Source organism: Ciona intestinalis, chromosome 1 (assembly GCF_000224145.3).
Source record: "Ciona intestinalis chromosome 1, KH, whole genome shotgun sequence".
In the NCBI taxonomy this organism is placed as follows: Eukaryota; Metazoa; Chordata; class Ascidiacea; order Phlebobranchia; family Cionidae; genus Ciona; species Ciona intestinalis.
The window spans coordinates 5,320,382-5,342,669 of NC_020166.2; the positions used below are offsets into that span (position 1 = coordinate 5,320,382).

The 22,288-nt window shown below is 36.3% G+C and overlaps 5 protein-coding genes and 1 long non-coding RNA gene across 6 annotated transcripts in view; 3 read left to right on the plus strand and 3 right to left on the minus strand.

The window, feature by feature from the left end:
• LOC100184796 (tartrate-resistant acid phosphatase type 5-like) overlaps positions 1-2,578 on the minus strand; it is a 4,604-nt gene extending 2,026 nt beyond the window's left edge. The window contains exons 1-5 of the mRNA XM_002121306.4: positions 2,447-2,578; positions 1,486-1,691; positions 1,219-1,343; positions 282-464; positions 72-222 (exon numbers count right to left, since the gene is read on the minus strand). Of these exons, the coding sequence (XP_002121342.3) occupies positions 72-222; positions 282-464; positions 1,219-1,343; positions 1,486-1,691; positions 2,447-2,546 (765 nt within the window). The 5' untranslated portion in view covers positions 2,547-2,578. The remainder of the gene's footprint in view (positions 1-71; positions 223-281; positions 465-1,218; positions 1,344-1,485; positions 1,692-2,446) is intronic.
• Positions 2,579-4,599: 2,021 nt separating this feature from the next.
• Positions 4,600-6,924, plus strand: LOC100178569 (ATP-dependent RNA helicase DDX19B). The gene is made up of 5 exons (XM_002120724.5): positions 4,600-5,301; positions 5,357-5,433; positions 5,609-5,809; positions 5,890-6,134; positions 6,392-6,924. Exons 1-5 carry the CDS (start codon positions 4,686-4,688, stop codon positions 6,705-6,707), a joined length of 1,455 nt encoding a protein of 484 aa, XP_002120760.1. The 5' UTR covers positions 4,600-4,685; the 3' UTR covers positions 6,708-6,924.
• A 79-nt stretch (positions 6,925-7,003) lies between these two features.
• Positions 7,004-10,822, minus strand: LOC113474007 (exocyst complex component 4-like). The gene has a single exon (XM_026834106.1). The coding sequence runs from the start codon at positions 10,754-10,756 to the stop codon at positions 7,883-7,885; it is 2,874 nt and encodes a 957-aa protein (XP_026689907.1). The 5' UTR covers positions 10,757-10,822; the 3' UTR covers positions 7,004-7,882.
• An 82-nt stretch (positions 10,823-10,904) lies between these two features.
• LOC104265340 lies at positions 10,905-11,848 on the minus strand. The gene is made up of 3 exons (XR_003396153.1): positions 11,680-11,848; positions 11,229-11,365; positions 10,905-11,032 (listed from the first exon to the last, which is right to left on the minus strand). It is a non-coding gene; the product is annotated as an uncharacterized LOC104265340 (long non-coding RNA).
• A 12-nt stretch (positions 11,849-11,860) lies between these two features.
• On the plus strand, positions 11,861-14,262 carry LOC100183293 (transcription elongation factor A protein 1). The gene is made up of 7 exons (XM_002120508.5): positions 11,861-11,984; positions 12,090-12,261; positions 12,460-12,557; positions 12,773-12,884; positions 13,173-13,384; positions 13,634-13,780; positions 13,925-14,262. The coding sequence occupies exons 1-7, from the start codon at positions 11,910-11,912 to the stop codon at positions 14,003-14,005; spliced, it is 897 nt and encodes a 298-aa protein (XP_002120544.1). The 5' UTR covers positions 11,861-11,909; the 3' UTR covers positions 14,006-14,262.
• Positions 14,263-19,585: 5,323 nt separating this feature from the next.
• The window catches only part of LOC101243183, a 4,620-nt gene continuing 1,917 nt past the window's right edge, over positions 19,586-22,288 (plus strand). Inside the window, exon 1 of the mRNA XM_002120242.5 lies at positions 19,586-20,565. Within this exon, the coding sequence (XP_002120278.3) occupies positions 20,466-20,565 (100 nt within the window). The 5' untranslated portion in view covers positions 19,586-20,465. The remainder of the gene's footprint in view (positions 20,566-22,288) is intronic.

Below are 22,288 nucleotides of genomic sequence, written 5' to 3' on the forward strand. Positions count from 1 at the left end.
CAAGTTTAGAATACTATAATGTAGACTGTGGGAAACAAAATCCCAAAGATATTATCGGAGTAATAGCCGACCTGAAGATTGTGTTCATGACCAGCGATATATGCGGAGACTCCGTACTCTTCGAGCAATGGCTGCAAACGATTAAACAAGCACTCATTTGTAGGACCAGTGTTTCCAGCAGCCAATACTGGGAAATGACCAACCACGACCAAATAGTCAAAGCTAAAACAAAATATTACGTGATTTAGAGACAGTATGGTTTACTTAAAATGATTGTGTACTCTTGTCCGTCTTTCAGTTGTTGCTCTACCCAAGCCCACTGCTCTTCAGCTACAGTTGCGTTTATCGGAACACCTTCAGAGTCAATTCCACATTGGATGGTGGTATCCATCATCACAATTCGCATGGTAGTTGAAGAGAGGGTAAGAGTGTAGTCCAGGGTGTAGTAATACCATGGATATGTCCTGTGCAAAATAATAGCAGTCATGTTAAAATCAGCTCGTTAATTTATAATAAGATATACAAATTACAAAGCGGATGTATGTATAGTAGGATGAGGGAAGATGGGACACCTTTAGCATAGAATATCTAAATATCCTGATTGTGTTTAAACAATCAACAATGGTCTATGGGAGTCGTGAAGATACGGTTTCATATTACTACTAAATAGGACGAAAAAAATAGAATGAAAAGGTGTCCCATCTTCCCCCACCCTACTATATATAGCATACAACGTGGGTATATGGTAGCTTTCTTGGACATTCATTATTAAAGAAAAGCGTGACGTATTGTTTATTCTTAGGTTGTTAAGTTATATAAATGTTGTGTTAAATTTGCTGAACCGCCCAATTGTCGTTAAGTGTCTTGTACAAGGACACATTCGCTCACAATGGTATAGTGGTGGCAAAACTGTTGGTGTATTTGTTTTAGTAATTTCGTTCAGTATAAGGGGTGAGTCCTTTTATTACTTTGTCTTTTTGTGGTATAACTTTGACATACGTGGTTAAATTATTAAGTAAAAAAGTCTATCTGTGAAAGCAGCGTCCAGGACCACACACTTTGCGTTAACAAAAGCAGTATGTTAGTTATATAAAAGTTAAATTAACTAAAATGATTGTTTGCAAATGCGTAAGTTAGCATATATGAAGTATTTCAAATTTAACTGATATACGTCATTAACCCACAGCACATGTGTCTATCTTTATTGAGCATATTTACCATCTCTTAGAAACGTGGGAATAGTCCAGCTGGGCGTGTGCGTTTCCATGCCAATCATGATTACCCATAGTAGGGTACCACGGTACTTGCAGATAAGGTGAAGTGTAAACACTTTCAAACGTTTTCTGTAAATTAAGACACGATTATTTACGATTTCATAGTATCGGAATTATAGCAATTAGCCTTATAATTATAACTATAGAGATACAACTTGAATATAAACAACTCTAATAGTTGCAGATTTCATATACATTAAACATAATTCACATTGAAACGTTCGTCTTCTGTGTCCTGTACTCCGAGAAAGTAAAAGTTATCACCCATTGCCAAAACAAAGTTCGGTTTCAGCTTTTCAGCAGCCTGTCCCATTGCCTCGGCCACAGTCCATTGTGTTGGAGTGGTATAAAACGGAGGTGGCCAACCTCCAAAATCACCAGCAATCATGAAATGCATTGATTCCTGATTCAATTTCACTGAGAAGAAAAAAGCAAAAATACAATAAAAACAAAAGCGAGCTTATTGATTTCTGCATTCTGTAAGTTTCGGTTTGTAAACGCGGTCTCTTTAAATAATACTATCGTAATCAAAGAGGAAAACAAATTCGTGTTAAATTGTGGGCTAGGGGGAAGTTAGATTGATACTTAGGCACGTATTGTACAATATTTGGTTTTGGGGTAATAATAATTTTGTACTATGTTATTTTTCTCAATTGAGATTACGGCCCACTGAAGATGTCTTTACGGTAGGATGTGTTGTGTTCTAAAGATATATTAAAACATTCGAGGTGCTATTTACAGTAATCATGCAGCAAGTGTACTTAATCGATTTACAAACGTCGGGGTAAAGTGGGACACGCCGTTGGGTAACGTAGGACACATTTCAGGAATATAGACGCAAATACCATTTTTTTATATTTTGCTAATGCTGTGTTTAACATGGTACCCACAGTATAATATTGTACGAAAAATTAGTATATTACTGATAAGTATCGTTAGAACACCAATGAATAAATAATGTATCCAACAAATACATTTACACTTATAATAACAAAAAATAAATTATAATACCTTATTATAAGGTTTATACTTTTACCACAAAATTGGCATTGCCACAATGTATTTCGCATAAGCCGCTTATAATGCAAAATTACAATGTGGTGTAAAGTAGGACACCAGGTTAAAAGTTTTACTTATTAATATTATTACGAAACTAAATCAATCAAAAAAACCTGGAATGTTCGTTGAAGTCGATCCATCGGCTGAAGGTATAAATAACTCTTCGGCCGAAACGGCCACCAGTAAAGATGTCACAATAACCAGATATTTCATTTTTATTGGTTTTGTAAAACCTGAAATTAACACGGAACTGTATAGCAATATATATAGCATTACTTAAAATTTTACACCATAGAGCTGAAAATGCACATCTACATATACTGTTCGTGCATAAAAATTCCCATTTTTCTCCTGTCGCATGAACTGCGTTCGTCTATTACCGTCTAAGTAGATGAAAAAGAATAAATCTATATGGGCCAAAGTGGTGCGCTTACAGCAAAAAAATTGAGCAAACAGTGGAAGCAATCTATAGCTGCAGAAACGGGTTATGGGAATGTTGAAATATAACGCTGAATGTGAACTGCTGTGTCGACATTTAATTGCTGTGTCGACGCCTATGTCATAAGCCACAAACAGAGAACCAGGTGGCGGATTACTGTTTACTGTTTCGGTAGAAATAGAACAGCGCTGCATCATCTGTGTAAACATACAACACGTGATGTTCAGAACGAAACAGTGAATACTTAAAGATGAACTAAAGTGCTAAAATCTTTGCCAATTTTACCAACCCATGGTTGTTGCCATGTTTATGCCCATAGAAATAAAAATCATTTTCTATTATAATTTTTTTTATACGAATAAATGAATTTAGGCTAACTTCCTCGGTTGGCCGGAAAACGACAGTTGTTATAACACGGGTGTTCTGTTTCATAGACCATCGTGCCAGCTTACGAGTTGCCACGTCTGTAACTTTCTGTTCTTTTATATATGGTGGACAATTCGGTCAACCCACCAGTGTTCACTGGGTAAAAGCAATTTTCGTTAAGTGTCTTGCCCAAGGACACATGCGCACACAGTGGTGGCAGAGATGAGCCTTGAATCCCTCACTTCTGGGTTAAAGGCAGGCGCCGTAACTAACTGTGCCGCTGTCGTGATTTTTGCCTACTGGCTTCAGGCACAGATGAGAGAGTTTACAAGTGGCTTCTCTCATTTTTGCTGCAGATGGCATCACCATTAAGTATCGAAAATGGCCGGCAAATAGTGTCGATCTGTATACTATATAATGGAACTACTTTGGTATTTTGTGTGACGATCTCACGATTTATTTAAATAGAACGAATGTATTCTCACGTGGCGGGGCAGAATCTTTATTTAAGGAAAACCTGAACGATAAAAAGATAAAGCACCTTATTTCCGCATTGCAGACTGTAGGTAGAACAAACTAAAGTCCGCATCTTATCCTAAGTTGCTCATGAATGAATGAATGTAACATACTTTATCCTCGCGTGGCCGGAAAACGACAGTCGTTATCACACGGGTTTAACACCTCACGAGTTACCTTGTATGTTACTTTGTGGGTGATTATTTTGACGCTAACAGCACGCATATACAGCTGACGCTAACATCACGCATATAAACATGATTCCATTGCTTTCTGGCGAGTATAGGCATCGAATCACTCTGCGATCCTTGAATGTGAATCCAAATGAGAATAGTATAGCAGCATCGTTACAGGGGCGGATCCAGGGCAGATCGCTATATGTTACGTGACGTCACAGTAGTGACATATTACGAACGTTACAGCACGTTATAATCTTGTTTTTCACACTGTTTTATGCTTTTTTGACCATAACTCAAAAACCACTCGAGGTATCGGACCAAAAGTTATTTCAAAATATTTGCGACCAATAGTTTCATTAGATAACTCCTCTAAAACCACTAACCCCCTAACTTCTTACACTTTCCACCAGCCTATTGTGTGATGTATCGGAGGATTCTTCACGAGTGCACCTATTTTCCAGACTGCAAAGTATGGCAGGTGCAGGAGCGACTTTTGGTGATGCACGCCACAATTTGTCCCACGCACGCCAATTAATTAAACAAAGAAAAAAATACGTATTAAATCAAGTAAGATTTCCCAACGTGGCTTGAAAATGTACATGCTTTGCACGCAGATTTTTATTGATAGCACGCACTTGCGAAAAATAAACGTCTTGCACGCGCGAGATCTCGTCAGGAACTGCCATACTCTGCAGACTGGCCTATTTTCATCGGTGATCTCTTCTACAATTAAACTTTCTTTTATCTTGCATATTATAATTGTATTAACCACATCACCGTTCGTTTTAAAAGTAACTTACCAATTCAAACTGCTTGAAATACTGATAAATATAATATACATTGATCAGCATAATGACAGACGAAAATTGGGCTGAGGCTGTGGACAAGCAAGAACAATTATCTAAAAAGGTTGATACACTGCATATAAATGCCAACAGTAATTTAAACAAGAAAAATGAATCGCTTCCCCAGCTTGTGGAACCTACTGTTCCAGTAACTGATGAAAATTATGAAAAACCATTAACCCATGAAGAAAGTGCTCTTCTCAAGAAACTTCTTCATGATAAGTTGATACAGAGCAACCAGGAGCTACAAGTTCAACAACGAGATCCTACGTCACCACTATTCTCTGCCAAGTCATTTGAAGAGCTCAACTTAAAGGAAGAACTTGTTCAGGGAATCTTTGCCATGGGATTTAATAGGCCTTCAAAAATACAGGAAACAGCTCTTCCATTGCTTGTATGTAACCCACCACAAAACATGATTGCACAGTCACAGTCTGGAACCGGCAAAACTGCAGCGTTCGTTCTGACCATGCTGAGTAGAATAAATATTGAAAACAAATATCCACAATGCGTGTGTCTATCCCCCACATACGAGCTTGCTTTACAAACTGGAAAAGCTGTTGAGCAAATGGGAAAATATCTAAAAGGACTTCAAGTTGCCTATGCTATTCGCGGAAATCAAGGTATCATTTCATAAAATTGTTTGTTAACTCATTCCAACTTATATTATTATTTCAGTTCAACGAAATACCAACATTCCTGCTCAGATTGTTATTGGAACCCCGGGAACAATGTTAGATTGGACAAGGAAGCGGGTAAATACTCATTTAATCTCTAAGAAGTATATATATAAACAGCGAATATATATTTATATTCGCAAATTATTTTACACAAGATAACATTACCCTGTTACCTACTAAGTTTATTGTTTGAGTATCTTGTCTGCTCTAAATTAAAATATGCATAAACTAACCTACTGCAATATTTTAGGTATTTGATCTTGGGAAAGTTGAAGTCTTTGTTTTGGATGAAGCAGATGTTATGATAGATACTCAGGGATTTAAAGATCAATCCATACGAATACAAAGGCAACTTTCTAATAAATGTCAGCTGCTTTTGTTCAGTGCTACTTATGATGAACAAGTTATGAGATTTGCAGAGCAAATTGTTCATCATCCCAATATTATTAAGGTACTTTTCCGTTAAAGACTATCTTAATGGTTTTGTGTTATGTTAATACTTCCCACGATTAATACGTTTTCACTTTGTAGCTAAGAAGGAATGAAGAAACTCTTGAAAACATCAAGCAGTATTATGTCAAGTGCAGCACAATAGAAAAAAAATACGAGTCCATAATTAATTTGTATGGTGTCTTGTCTGTGGGGCAAGCAATCATATTTTGCCATACAAGAAAAACAGCTGCATGGCTTGCTAAAAGAATGTGCGAAGATAAACATATCGTTGCATTGTTGAGTGGAGAGCTGGATGTATCACAAAGAGCAGCTGTTTTAAGACGGTATTTGTTTTATTATCCTTGGCCCCTTGTTTAAATGGTTTTATGTCAATTGTCAATATACTTTAATTACTTGTAATGCAACTTAAAATTGATTTGTAAGGTAGCTTGAGATTTTAGGACCTTTAAGTAACAAGTATAATATGGTCTATGCGGGAGCTTTGACTAAGATAGTATGATCTAAATTTATATTTAGTAAAACTGTCCTGTAATTTAGGCTAAGCTGTACAACAACCCTTACTTTATAATTGCAACTTAAGGTTTAAGGAGGCAAAGGAGCGAGTTCTGGTGACAACCAATGTTTGTTCTCGTGGCATTGATGTTGAGCAGGTGACACTTGTCATTAATTTTGACCTGCCAGTGGATTATAACCGACGACCTGATTGTGAAACATATCTACATCGTATCGGTCGTACTGGTCGCTTTGGAAAAACTGGCGTTGCAATAAACTTTGTAGCTCATGATCAGGACATGAGAATTCTAATGGAGATTCAGGATCACTTTGGAATAAAGATAACAAACCTGGACACTGGAAATCATGCAGATATGGAAGAGAAGTTGGGAGAAGAGGACTGAATATATATAAAAAAACAAATATGACATTGAATTTACTGCTGTCATAGTGCCACGTTCAGCGGCATTTTTCTTACTTCTGGATATTCAAGGATCACTGCTATTCTTTTAAAGTTCACTACTTTTGATACTGATTTCCAGCAGTGAACGCACATTTCCAACAATTTCGTTACAAGTGTAATTAAAAATACATTTCACTAACCTAATGGTGATATTGAAATAATTTTATTGCACGTTTTACATGTATATATAGTATACTATTTGTTTAGACAGTTTACTTGTCCGGTAAGTCAGCATTTAATTGCAACTTTAAAATCTTTGGAGTAGAAAGTTTACTAAACACTATAGCAACCAAACCTCTAAAATTAGTTAATTGAGACAGCAAAGTAATTGAATTAAATGCAATCTGGGTTTAAAATGTCTTGTCAATTACAAGCATTTCACTAAACTCAATATTTATCAAGAGTCAGAATGAGCGTTCTGGTAAATTTTAAACATTAATAAATAATAAGCTTATAGTTTCATTAACAATAATACAAAATCAAGTGCTGTTATCTACATAAATATTTCACTTAAGTTAAGAGTCCCATATAGAGATTGACTTGTAAACAAAAAAACGACAAATTATTTTAAGCACAGTAGGTTAACTTAACTTGAACATTTCATGCTTTAAACAAATCAGCGATGATATTCTCAACCACCAGCTAAACTAGTTGCTGCCTAAAATACATTTTGCGTGCAGCGTGTTTGGTCGCTTGTCTAACAATCATTCAGTCAATTTTGACCTACATATTAATGCACACAATTTAGAATGTGAAAACACAGTAATTATAGTGACACAGACTCACTAGTTGTAGTTAGTAGAAGAGAATATCACCTCAGGGATGGCTTTCTCAGCTATCAATCAAACTAGCCGTCGCCTAAATTCGATTTTGTTTTTTTTAGTTGCCTGACTAAAATTTTAGTTAGTAGATTTTGACCGACTAACTTATGTTATAAGTAATGCACAGAAACTTAGTCGGCCGACCAAAAGTGAAAACACACAGACCAAATCTTAGTTAGTCGACTAAAAAATGCGTTAACCAATAGTTACCACGACTGACTACTTTAATAGGAAGCTGAGAATACCACTCCAGGTGGACAACCAGTCCTGGTTAGTGGTGTATAAACATTTAAAATCATATATCATCCTGACTTTGTTGTTCAGCATGTTCCATTTTATATGTTTGTTCTTGAACAATCCCTTTCAATCTTTGAACTCGGGCATGTTGAGCGTTCTCGTTTCCAGAACCTGGTTTGCTTCTATGAAGGAGGTTCAATGCTTCAACATAATCTTCCTCACTGTACCGTACTCCCTGCTCCACCACTTGAGCTTGGAGATCATCTGGCATCAAGTACATCATCTCGTAAAACTGTCGTGCCATATCTAGATGTGGCTCCCTTGACATAGTCAGGTTGGTTAGCAGTTGTTGAAGAGCAAACACATTCCGACACATCTTTTTTACTCCAGATGGAGAGATTCTTTTAATATGCTTTGCACCCCACATTAAAATGGCGGCCATTTGATGTCCAAGGCCTTCAAACACATATCGATATTTCTTTTCATTAAGTGAGACACTCAAGTTTTCCTCGGCAGACGATATGTCTTTTTTAAGCTTTGTGATTTGGAAGTCGTGTTCCATGCTGTCTAGTCCACGTATATCATAACTGTTGTTTAAGAACATAGGCACCAAGTGGTAGAAGCAATGTAGGCGCATCTCAATATGTAGACAAAGCAAACAAATTTCAGACATGTTTTTATAATCTTGTGCAAGCTTTTTCAGCATGGAAAGTGTATCAGGAGGTGCGTATTTCTGGATGCTGGTAACAAAAGTTCCCAGTCTTCCTGTCATCCATTCTAAGCTCTCATGGAGGCTTGCAATCGCTTTTAGGTCAGTTGTGTCTTCAATTAAACTGTTCTTAGCAAGTGCATATCCTTCCATGCGATCCATTAAAAACTGAGCTTCCTTAATAAAGTTCACATCTACTGCTTTTATCTGCGCAGGTTTTAGTTGTTGTTGTGTAGATCTTCCACTATACACTGCCTTCCAATTATCCATGGCAGTAAGTACCTCTGTAACTTCAGATTGTCTCACCCAAGAAGCACTTACTATCTGCTGGTCCTCTGACTCTGGCTGAGTGACACCGCGATATGACTGGATTGACATTTCTTTATATTCCTGCATTAGGGAACAAGCCATAGTGAGAAAGTGGTCATGGTAAGAATCCAAACTACAGGTCAAATCATACAGATCCCAAAGGCATTTATCTGCAACTACAGCACTATGTAGCAAGCTTTTAAAGTTGCCAAGACTTTGTTGTGTGGCCAAGTCAGCTAACACTTTTAGGGGGTCTGTGACTTTCATTGCTGAATCAAAATCCTTTTTTAGCTCATACTGTATTTGACGAATGAATATATCTTGTACATAATCTGTGATATATTCATGTAAAGCACACATTTTGCCATCAGGATAATCTTGCTCATCTTCAATCTTTCCAATAAACTTTTTCAATGGGCCAAATATGAGTGTGATGTTGCGGGGATTTGCTTTGCAAACTTTTTGTGTTGAAAGAGCATGATCCATCAAAGGAGAAGTTACCCCTTCAACAGAATGAGTACGCTTCTGAGCTCTTTGCTCTCGAAGGTATGTATTCATAGAAATAGCATGAGAAGAAGCATCAAATCTGAATAGCTTTGCCACTCGTGGTCTCGGGGCTCTCTTCTTCATAAAGTGAGAAGAAAGACTAACACTTTCTGTAAAACTAAGTCCGGAAAGTTGTGAGGTTACAGCTGCATTATCAGCATCTAGGTAATCGTTTAAAAGATTCTGCAGTACAGACTGTATCTTTGCCCATATTTCTTCCATGTCATACAGCTGTGTGTCCAAGTCAGATGTAGTAATAGCAGTTTTCAAATCTTTAAGTACATGCTTGTGGGCGGCCACAATGCAATAAAACTTTTTAAACAGCGAGTTAAGAAGTTGTAACAAACGCTTTGGGTTGTCAACATCCTTATTTTCATCATCAAATGCAAGATCAGTTACTTCAACCGTAGCATGTGTAACTATCATATTTATATGACGGTCCATCTTAACTTTAGTAGCCTCTATCATGTCTGGAATTCGATGAAGACGACTTAAAGATTCCACCAACACAGTCATTAGATTCAGAGGATCATCATCTGGATTTAAATCCTCCGCTTCAAGCTCCAATATTTTCGGATCAAACTTCCCAATTCTTCCATCTTCTTCACCTGAATTTCTCCTCTCCAGCTTTGCAGCATTCCGGATCTTCGCAACCTGTTTGTCTGGCTTTGTGGCCATTCCAGCATTTACTGAATTTACATAGATCTGCCTGTGAAGTTCACTGATGAAAGTGTCATGTATGGCCAATTTCTTGCTTATCAATTCATTTCGGACATCATTCAGAGCTTCAACTGGAACCAATTCCTTTTCCAGCGCACTAAGAGTTTGGATAAGTAGTTCTGTAGCATGAAGATAGTGTTTTTTCGACAAATAAAACTCAATTTTTTGTGGGGCTTCTTTGACTCTTTCGATTTGATCTAAAAGAAATAAAACTTTTTTATGTTCTACTCCTTCCACCCAAAGTTTGCGCATTTCATCTTGTCTACAGTAAAGAAGAGACTTGCACTGTTGCAAGCTTTCCTTTACTTTTCGGATGCGCTGCCTCGATTGCGATATACGATCTCCAATTTTCCCAAACTGCTTAATTGTCACTGCTAGCTCTTCGTAATTCTCCGAAACAAGAACATCTAGTTTTTCATCATTTTCAGTAAACGCTTCTTCCAATCTTTCCTTTTCTAGCTCTCTCTGGTGGTCATCTTCACTCGCAGCTAATGTTCGTATAATTGACATAAGTAATCCAGATGGATCACGGATAAAACCTGCCCTGCCAACACCGGCCACCTTCGTTCTTGGAATAGAAACATTTTGGCTGCTCCAGGTGTTTGAATGGGTTGGAGTGTTCACTGTTTCAAATGGATTCTTCGACATTTTTACAGAATTAAGCTTTAATTCTGGTTTATCATTACAATAGTGATATTATATATTGTGTATCTAGTCGGGCTGAAATGAGAATTTTGTATATATATATATTACGCAGCCTACGGGTAATAACAGCCTATTCAAATTGGCCACAATATAAAAATACAAGAACATACATCTTAATGTATTTCTACAACTTTGGTGCAAGCAACATTCAATAAAGACGTTATACAATCTCTTTGAAAGTTTTTTTTTTTAATGTGGGAGAGGGTCGATTTCCAATTCCTAAAGAGAAAAGAATGGCGGTCAAGCGGGCTGTGTTCATTACTTAATACTTTGAAGCGTTCTATACCTTGTAGCCACGCAAAATTTAAAATAAATATTACAGAAGTACATGTCGAACTGAATAGGGCAGTGAAAATACTGGCACCAGTAAAAGGTATCAAAAATGGTCGCTATAATATCTGTATTTTAGGATCACCTTAGTGTGGAAAAAGGAGTAATCAACAGTGCGTCATGGCAATTTAGCAAGCAAATGTGTAAAACGATCTATAAATCAAAATTTTAAAACACTGTTGACTGTTCAACTGCAGTCTGCAGGTAATCATCCCCTTGGCCCTGTCATTAAAGCGTTTGTTTGAATTATGATTTTACCAATTTTGTGTTTTTGTAACGATACGAATATGGTTTATCAGTATATATACGGACTCTGGTATAAACTACAGTACTATGGGTACCTAACATATTATATCTATTCTATGCCTAGGCCTATGGAATGAATGAACACACCTTGCCATAGAAAACCCTACGTCTCTGAAAACACAACAATTTCTGGTTTGGATAATGTGCATTAAGATATACCTTAACATGAAAATGCAATGAATAAACGTTTGGAGTGTTTGTATTAATTTAATTTTGTTATTTTGACTTACATTGAAAATTAAAATTAAAACGTTTGCAAAAACAATCGCATTATATTGCCGCGGTTCTTTCATGTCATCTACTTTAAAATCTCCATTTGTTTTCTTGTGGCATTTGCCATTTGGAACTTACCGTGACTTCTTATATTGAAGGGAAAACAAATTAATATATTTCGTAACCATGAGAGCTGAAACTGATTATTTTGTTTATAGAGTTAAGTTTGTACTGGTAATTTACTAAAATGAGCACCAGTAACGAAGAAGAAGTTTTGTACATAGCCAAGAAGCTCGATAAAATGGTTTCTAAAAAATCTGCGGTAAGCAAACAAAACTTAAAACGTACTATGGTCAGTTTTGCTACTTTATTAAGATTAATTTACTACAGTTAAAGAAACGAATCATATAGTTACTAAATTTAACAGGATAATGCCTTGGATGTCTTGAAGGCTCTGAAACAAATTCCAATAAACTTAGACACACTGCAGAAAACTCGTATTGGTATGTCAGTTAATAATATAAGAAAACAAACTGCAAACGATGAGGTTGCAATAGCAGCAAAACAACTTATAAAGGGTTGGAAGAAGTTGGTTTCAGGTGGGTATTACCGTACGATTTTGCTAAATGTGAAAATGAACATTTGTTGCATTTAATCCATAGCCTAATGATGGGTCCCTTTAATTGGGGCGTACCTGCTATGTCCAGTTTGCAGTATCTGTTATGTCCACTATATCATAGCAGACATAGTGGGCATGAATTAAAGGGTCAACCTAATTATTTTCCTTTTTATTTTAGAACCCAGTTCAGCGTCAAAGAAATCTGAAGATAATAAAAAAAAGGAAAAACCCGAACCAATAATATCAACCAATATCCGAAAGACAAGCACAACAAAAGTAATTTAATGAAACCCAGTTGTATACCAATTTATTTGTTGCTACTATACATTACGTAATATGCGGTACATAAGTCTTTGGTTAAAAAACGTTAATTTCATTGTACCAAACCTCCAACACGTTAGCTGCCATCTGGGCAAACATAATCATGCTATACAATTCTTATATGCCTTTTATCCTTTCTGTACTTTTCATCATAGTTTCACTATTTTTAGATGGAAGTTTCTGCTTCATCTCACACAATGGACACCTCATCACTTCAATCCACAGGAAATTCCGTTCGAGATAAATGTCGTGAAATGTTGGTACGAGGATTGCAAACAGATAGTAAGTTCTATGTTTTGTTGAATGTACCCACTATCCAGCATCACCCTCATCTTAATATTTCTCACTGTAGCATATTTTAGTACACACAACTAAATAAGATCAATGGATTATTGATATTCTGTATATTGTTTCTTGGCTTTACTATTTTCTTGTATATGCTTAATTCTGGTTAGTTGACCAAGTTAAACTCCGTTGGCTGACCAAACACCCTTAAATCATTACTTTAATCCTATTTTTTTACTTGAGTTACCTTTTCACATAATATTGACTTATCTCCTATTCCATTAGATACATCGGGCCACAGTGACCAACAATGTGCATTTCTTGCTGCTGCTATTGAAGAAGCTATCTACTCTGAATTTAAAGATACAGGAGTGAAATACAAGAACAGAATACGAAGCAGATTTAGTAACTTAAAAGACACCAGAAACTCCATCCTTCGACTGAATGTTCTCAACGGTATTCTTAAGCCAGAACAAATCGCCAAAATGACCGCTGAGGTAGCAGCGCTATTCACCTTGTTTTTTAATGTGTGTTCGAGTCAGTTTGCAGCAAATAAAACAATCTCAGTGTGCGAGTTTTTTTATACTTTGTGAATGCATTTATTCTCAAGTCTGGTAAATCCATTGATAATGTCTGACTTCATGACTGACCAATACAATTCTGCCTTTCTGTATTTTTTGTGTATGTGTGTTCTGCTCATCATTGTTCCTTTTGATTACGTCATAATTGTTTATGTTACGTTACAGGAGATGGCGAGTGACGAAATGAAAAAGAAAAGAGAGGAATACGAGCAACAGAACATCAAAGATCATCAGATGTCTGTCAACGAAGGAACGAAGACTGACATGTTCGTATGCGGTCGATGCAAAGGACGGGCATGCACATACAATCAGGTAGGAACACTTTCTGCGTTGGCTCTGCTATGTTACTACATGGTATTTAATAGCGGTTTACGTGTTTCGTTTGTACCTTTGCTGTATTGTAAATTACTTAACCCTTGAGTACATACGAGATTTCACGTATACCCTTTGTCACAGCTGCAAACGAGAAGTGCTGACGAGCCCATGACAACTTTCGTCTTCTGTACTGAATGTGGAAACAGATGGAAATTCTGTTAAGACTTTATCCTACTGTTATACTTTTTGTTTTTTTTTCTTATCGGCCATGAACCCACGGCAAAATGGTGACGATCTTGCTCACTTGTCCCAGTCGACTTACCAGACATTTTAATTAGCGTTATTTATGAATGCCACTAAATTTGGATCTCTTTGGTTTTACGAAGCACCTGGTGCCATAACTTTACTTGGAAATAAAATAGAATGTGCGGTTTGTTTGGCATCGAAATCCTGCGACATCATAAAACAATTTAAACTGGATTGGTATGGTGTCCCATTTATACGCCCGTTGGACACACGACCGCAATCGGAGGTTGCAGTTGTCTGATGCAAAGTTCATATATATATAGTTGAAAGTGCTGGAGTGCTTTTGGAATTTGGGTTAGTCCCAAGAATTCGTGTAAAATAAATAAGAGTTTCAGCGCTAATGTGCCGGACTTAATTAATCATGCGACATATCTTCAACATGTTCTATCTATTTAATGAAAAGCACGAATATTGTGACAGTGGTATATCTATAAGGTGAATAGATTATACACGTTTATAAAATTAGGACGTTCAGACGCGTTCAGATAATACCTAGAGTTCAGCCTCAAATGAATATATTATATTGAACCACAAACTGAGTTCAAGCGACATTTTCATCACGAACTCAATACTGTACAGATTTTAAAACTTAGGCTACTACTACAACTGTATTAACCATAACTATTCCCGGTTACTTTGACAAGCTTACTATTTCTTTACATTTAGGTTTTAAGGTACCTGCTTATATGCAACTCGACTAATCAAAGACGTTGCACATAGCCTACTCATTTATATTATTCAAACATATAACATGCACCATTCGTTCATATATTATAAAGTTTTTACGTGAACTTTACAAATGTATGAAATGTTAATTTAAATGTCCGCTTGTGGGTTAGTGAGCTGTCAGTTCGAAACGGGAAACATTTCTATATGCTTTAAACAACAGCATAACGTTGAAGGATAGTTTTCAAGTTTTCTGCTGGTTTCAGAAGCAAAATATATTTTCAAAGAAAAATAAGCTCACCATAAATTTACCTAACATTTTATTCACCACATTATTCGTTTAATCGTTCATTTCTAAACAGCTACAAAAAAATGAATTAAAACGCCGAAAACAGTTAAATTAAAACTGCTCTTGTTTCAAAAGATTAATGATAACATCGGTTTTGGCATATGTGTAATATAACCCATTTTGGCTCATCTTGAAATAATTTTACGCAAGGTTTAAATCTCCCGTCGTCGACGTAAATAACAACACCTGTTTAGTCCTATATGCTGCTTTTGCATAAAGATTATTTGACGTATTTTATTTTATGTGGCAAAACCGCACGACATACGATAAAGAAATCGTTAGCTTTTTAACTCTTTTATAAACATTATTATTTTGCCCGTGATTAATTATTCTGTTTGACAGATGACAAATAACTTTCAAAGCAACTCTCTATTAACGCAAATCTATATATTACTTTGCCTAATGTAACCACTAGTATAAAATAAATTTTTACATTTAATTCCATAACCCCATGTGTAAAATCAAACATAAAACCACAATGTATGTACATATAGTTGAAAATAAAGACATATATATATATAGAGAGAGAGAGAGAGAGAGAGAGAGTGGTGGGAAAAGATGGGACACCTTTTCATTCTATTTTTTTGTCCCATTTGGTCGTCAAATTGGGTATTGCTACATTGTTTTTGGTACAAGCCACTTCTCGTCAACTATAGCTCCAAGTGAAAATGACTGAATTTCGAATATATTTTCCATATATTTTCCTCATGTTTATAAAGTAGGTTGGGGGAAGATGGGACACCTTTATCACATAACATTTAAATATCCTGATCCTGTTTTTAACAATTAACAAAGATCTATGGAAGCCGTAAAGTTATGGTTTTATAATTCTTTGAATGTTCTATGTTTACTACCAAATGTGACCAGTAAATAGAATGAAAAGGTATCCCATCTTCCCCCACCCTACTATTTCTCAATTTTTCACAAAAAAATTGAAGATTTTTTTATGAATCTATGAAACTATTTAGTTTAATCGTTCACACTCGCAAACTACACAATTTTATTGGCTTAACTATGATTTGGCAAGCATTCAAAATTAGCACCTTCATATTTTGCATTTTTTACGTGTTCAAAAATGCTGTTTCTATTTAACAATTTGTTTCTAATATTTAAAAATAGTAAATCGGCTTGACGTGCGCTTTTATAAAGTCGTGATAATGCTGTCGAATAATTCTGTAACATTATTTTTCTGATTATCATTAAATAGGGGTACAAAAAATAAAATTAAAAAAAAGTCTCGTTAGACAAAGTGTCCCATCTTTCCTAACCATACTATATGTGCTAAAAGTATCCCATCTTACCCACCAGTACTATTCGTCTGATTAAAAAAAGGTGTGCGTAACCTGTTATGTGTTAATTTTCCTGCTAGGATTGATTTTTCACATTGTCATTTTTATTACCCTCTGCCTAATGCGCTGTTCGTAGATAACGCGGCGGCGAGCCACCTCGCTGGTTGTTCGGTTGAATATTAATTATGCATCAGGCTCGTACGAAATCAAGGTTAGAGATCGCTACCGGAACATTAGCTTTTGGTCGCGATTCGCTTTTCCATTTTCAAGGTAATTTCTTTGCGCAAAACGTAAAACAAAACTTTTTAATTTATGCATTCGATTGGGGTATGTGTGTCGGTAAAGTTATAGTACTGTTTTGCGTTGGGAACAGTTAAAAAACAAAACAAATATTTATATTAAATAATCAAATCAACAGTGTATCGATAAAAACCGATATTATCGCTTGGCGTCAAAGTGATGCAAATTAGCGGAACATATATAGTTATTTTGTTGCCAGACTGAATTTTGGCTACAACTAAATTGAAAAAATGTCATCAAACGCATGATCGAACACAACAAAAGTAATCAACTGACGTGCAAACAACAGGCAGAAAAACAAGATGTGGAAACTCGTTTTGGTTTATTTAATCACATTGCTTCCCGATATTACGTGAAAGAATTAGTTTTGTTTATTATTTGTCACGAAAAACAAACAGCATAGAGTTCCTACAGTCACCAGTATACTCTCGTGGACGATTAGGATCGTCTGAATTATTGATTTAATAGCAATTGCTACATACTTAGAAGACGTATACATACTAAAAGACGAAACTCGGAACTCGCTACCATATAGCATTAGAATCGAATGTGGCATATAGTCCGCAACAAAATAGTAGAAGCAATAGAAGCAAAGCCTGTGAAAATTATTGCTCACCTCGAACTTTTGGGTTGAAACCTAATTGCTAGCACACGGAATTGATTTCAAATTCTAGCTGGAACACAATTGTTTGCCTATAGGACTACAAAAAGAAATCAATACTAAATTTTGTTTAAATAAACTATACGGAAAATGATTCTCAAATTTTTAGGCCCACACCCCTAGATTTGGTTGGGACACATTACATTTTTAAACAACCATCTTTTCTATATTTTTACAGCACCTTCCAAAAGTCGTTTTTGTTTGTTACGTAAAGTCAATACACAACGCATTTTAATACTTTTTGACTCATCATGAGTCTGTTTTGATTAGGTCGTATACTACAGTGGTTCAAAACCTTTCGAATATTATTGTAAAAGTTTAATCTACCCTATCGCATTGTCTGCTAACAAAGTTGTACAAAATATAGTTTTGGATTCGAGTAGCCAACGCTTCGTTATAAGAAAAGTTGCGTCGCACCTAAAAATCTCGGAAAGCACTTAAATTGAAAAGTAAAAACATAAACTATAGAATGGGGGTAAATAAACCTAAGGCAATATGATTATGAAATTAAAGTAATGTTGCTGAACCACGTCGATCGTGAGTAAAAGCATAACACTATCTAACTTCGTATTAATATGTATTTATATGACCGCGGTTAATTGTGTTTCACCTTTTGATAAGTTTTAAATCAGGTGGGAATAAATAAACTTGTTTCACGCCATGTTTAAATTGAAGGGAACCTGTTATTGACAAGAATCCTTGTTACTCAAAGTTCAAATTCGAAACTTTGGCAAAAATAATTACGCATCATGCATGACCTGGTCTGATAGTGCATGGCATTTTTCCAAAATTAATCACTTTTAGTCAAAACTTGGAGCGAGTGATGTTAAGAACTGCACTTTGCCATAACGTGTCAGAAAATCGAAAACTTTCCGTTGCCATAAATTCATTAGTACAGCCGTTAATACAGTTGCGCTGGCTTCCACCATCACTCTGCTTTGGTATCGGAAAACAGCAGGACTACTCGGGTGCTTCTGACGACGTCAGTAGAATAAATAATTCGGGCCGGTGTGAATAATTAAAGTCATTGTCCCCTAGATACACAGTACAAATGGAACTCTCAAAGGACGTATCAAATATTCAGCCGCATGCCATATACAAATCAAACAACACATTTAACTGTGACAGTAAGTACGACAAATAGCGTCACTCAGTTCTAGCAACCCTTTGGTGCACGCGAGACGAAAACCGTTTTTCACATTTTTAGTTTTTCTTTAGTTGGTTTATATAATACGATGCGGAAATTAAGCAAACATACGTTTCTTCAAAACTGCCATTCATACAAGGCGGACAAACAGCAAAATAGGCGTTAAAGCAAATTAGCTCGAATAGGTATAAATATATAGTATAGGGTGGGGAAAGATGGGACATCTTCAGCACATTTTATCCAAATATCCCAATCGTGTTTTAATTAATTAACAATGGTCCTTGGAAGTCGCTGTGATATAGTTTTATAATTCTTTGAATGTTCTTTGTTTACTACTTAATGGGACGAGGAAATAGAGTTGGGAGATGTCCCATCTTCCCCCACCCTACTGTATTATATTATTTGCGTTGTAACTATTTGCGTGGTACCATAGTTTTTGTTTGTTTAAATTCAGCGATAGATAAATTATTCAGTTTGGGCTATTTTGCCTTAACTACGTTCGAACTATGGATGGGACTAAGTTTCAATCCCGGGTGATATTAGATATATTCGAGTGTGTAACAACAATCGCGAGAAGTTCGAGAGTTGGAAATCTGAGGGCGAGGTAGTGATTTGTTCCGTTCCCACCTTCCCCCGGAGAGAGCGATATCGACGCCCTTTTTCTTCTTTTTTTCCCAACGCCAATGAACTGTCAGTGTTCGTAGGTATAAAAGTGGACACAACCGTAGTGGAATAAGGGTCTTAAAGTCAGTTTAAACTGTCGTGAATCGTAAAGGAATCTGTAATTTAAGATTTAGTTCCTCGAGAAAAGTTAAGACCGGGTTTTAGCTTTTTCGGAATAGAAATTATGGATAACGGGCAAAGCGTTGTTTAGCATAATAAATGTAGAAAAGTTATATTTTTTAGTTCTTTTGAATAAAAAATATGAATAACAACACTCTTCTGTAGCTTCGTCTCGGTTATACCGCTGTTTACTGTCCTTGTGGTTAAAACCCTTCCATTACGGCTTGCGGCTGTTTTGGTATGAATAGAAATTGAACATTATACAGTAATTTTCATCTTTATAAACAATCCCTGTTCCACGAATTGATCTGCCTTAGTCTCTGACGTACCCACAGGCACGGTGGTTTCATTAGATACATAACAAAATCAAAATTTGCTTTAATTATTGATGCAGCTTGTTTGTTGTGGCATTATTTTTTTTCGCGTCTGCGAAGAGGGCCAACAACGACTCATTTCGCGGCTAATTGCTTAATTTTTCTGATCTAAAAATGTAATGAGTCAATTTCTATAGTCTCCTCCGAGATCAACGAAGGTGGAAATGATAACAGCCAACTGCTGCGTTCACCAGAATAAATTTCCTATTAAACTTGTTTTATCAGCTCCTATATATGCCAGAAACGTCTCACGGTAAAGTAAAGCTGCAGTAGTGACAAGGTGTCCGATAAATGTTAATACATCAAAGCTAGCTAACAGCAAATTCGAAGCAAATATTGGCAGGTGTGTCAGGTGTCGAGTATAAAAACTTGAGTTACCTTGGAGCCGAAATCTTTTATACGAGGTTCGAAAGCATTTGATATAAAAGGGTAACCTATGCGTTTATAAATATAGGTATTGGTGAACGTTCGATGTTGCAGTTGGTAACGTTCGGGTGGCGACCCATAAGCTTGTGTCCGCTCCTTTTATGTTGCATGAGAATAGCGAGTTTTTTCACAATCTGATCTAAATATATTTAGAAATATGTTTTGGAATATATTTGATATTTCTTCTCAAAACGTTTGGCAGTCGCAAATTATGGTTTGGATAATCCAACCAGCACGGTGGTAAGGGCGAATTTGTACAAATTAAATATGGGTGCACCACTTATGTCAAATCATTTTATTATCCAGAATAATTAAAACGTGGTTTAGATTTTAGCTGCAAGAGAATTCAACTAAAACTGACAATATTTAATATAAATAAACATGACATCTGCCGCAATTTCTTCATTTGTGATGGTTTTTGTTCTCGCCTTCGTCTGTACGGCGACTTTGGCAAGATCAATTGGCCAGCAACAGCAGCAAAGTAAGTGATGCAGTGAAATGTTAATAATTTATATTCGACCCTTTTCCTTATCAATTGAAAAAACATTTTTCGACGGCCGGTTAACGCGAAAGGCGAAAATGCAACAAATTAAGATTACGTTTGGAGAATGTCACAGCGAGGCGTAACTTCGTTTTCAGACGTAATTACATTTTACTTTAATAATATTGTTTGGCTGCGAAGACAGTAAAGAGAAAATGATATCCCAGTGCGTTGCTGTCTTAATAGTAGCCTATATATAGGGTAACGCAAGTTAAAACGTAACGCCAAGTAAAATCTGGATATATCCTACGCAAGTTCTGAAGTCCGTACTGTTTGAATGGAGTTGCATGAGTCACAATGACATATGTAGATCGGCTATCACAAAACCTACTGGCCCGTGTAATCGCAGCGGGGGCTGCAATCGACGTTTCCTCTGACTGCTTTTGTAAACCGTAAGTCCCTCCTACCCAACTATGGCGTTAAACCAATAACAAAAGAGTGACGCACCGGTAAGATATATACAAGGTACACAACCAGGACAAATAAAGTGGGTGTCTTAAAGAATTCCGGCTTCCCATATGGATTTCACGCATGAATCATACGAGGGCCTTTTTCCAGACCACTATCCGTATAACTATTGTTACTATATTTCGGGTTGTTTTAAAAACAAAAATAGTAAGTTTAGAAACGAAAATATATTTACCTACCTCCTACCACGTAATAGACTCCATCGTAAATCTAGCAAATGCATAAACATTAGATTCGGTTATTCCGAAATATTAATGTGTATAGCACGTCATGAAAAATACATTTCTTCATTTTGTGTAGCAGGCGGAATTCAGGAATCAGAGAGAAGCGGGAGGGCCATCAAAAGTCTTTGCGTTGATTACTACTCCCAACTCCCATACGCGCTTTGGAAACATGCATGCGGGTCACAAACAACTCTCAGTAAGTTGAGTTGAAATATATATATTGAGGCGGAGTAAGATGGGACACGTTTTCATTCTTTTCCCGTCCCGACTGTAAAATCGTTGTTAATTGTTAAAAACATGATCCGAAAATATGGGACTGGGTGCTGCTAACGATATCCCATCTACTCATCAGTCTTTTATAAACAGCATGCGTATGACACGTAGATCTATTAGCGGAAGTGGTTTTTGAATCTGGTTTTATCGGCGGTAGTATATTGACGGGCGTTTAATGAATGGCGGGCTTTTAATAATGACCATTTATCCCAACCACTTAAGGACACACTCTGTTTCTATACAGCAGCATTAATACTCCAACTCACAGCACATAAAAAATAGAAACACATGGCGTTGTTTTGACGATTTTAAAAAACGGTAATATTTTTGTTGTTTACAAGGGTAATGGGCCAATAAAGCAGATGTGTACTTACCGTAAGACCTCACTCTGTTCACGTATAGAACATGGTTGCCGTTTAAACATGCTAGAATTATAATTTATTTTAGAGAGCTGATTTGGTTTATTTCGAAAAAGTGGTTTCAACTAAATTTTAGGAGAACACAAAACCGGAAAACGAAAAGTTATAGTGAATGGAAGATGTACTTATAAACATAACACAAAAAAAGGTTTCTAATACAACTAATATATCATTGCAGATCGCCGTGGATTTCAAAATAACGCGGAAGGGCCAGTAAAGAAGTCGAGCATGGAATACCAGCAGCAGCAGAGCGATAGAAGGAACAATGCTCTTTACGCT

Bases quoted from the DNA above. Each gene is read 5' to 3' on its own strand.
- LOC100178569 (XM_002120724.5), top strand. From the start codon at position 4,686: ATGACAGACGAAAATTGGGCTGAGGCTGTGGACAAGCAAGAACAATTA. The intron at 5,434-5,608 runs GTAAATACTCAT...GCAATATTTTAG, and splicing joins TAGATTGGACAAGGAAGCGG to GTATTTGATCTTGGGAAAGT. The intron at 6,135-6,391 runs GTATTTGTTTTA...TTGCAACTTAAG, and splicing joins AGAGCAGCTGTTTTAAGACG to GTTTAAGGAGGCAAAGGAGC.
- LOC113474007 (XM_026834106.1), bottom strand. From the start codon at position 10,756: ATGTCGAAGAATCCATTTGAAACAGTGAACACTCCAACCCATTCAAAC.
- LOC100183293 (XM_002120508.5), top strand. From the start codon at position 11,910: ATGAGCACCAGTAACGAAGAAGAAGTTTTGTACATAGCCAAGAAGCTC. The intron at 12,558-12,772 runs GTAATTTAATGA...CACTATTTTTAG, and splicing joins GAAAGACAAGCACAACAAAA to ATGGAAGTTTCTGCTTCATC. The intron at 13,781-13,924 runs GTAGGAACACTT...CCTTTGTCACAG, and splicing joins GGGCATGCACATACAATCAG to CTGCAAACGAGAAGTGCTGA.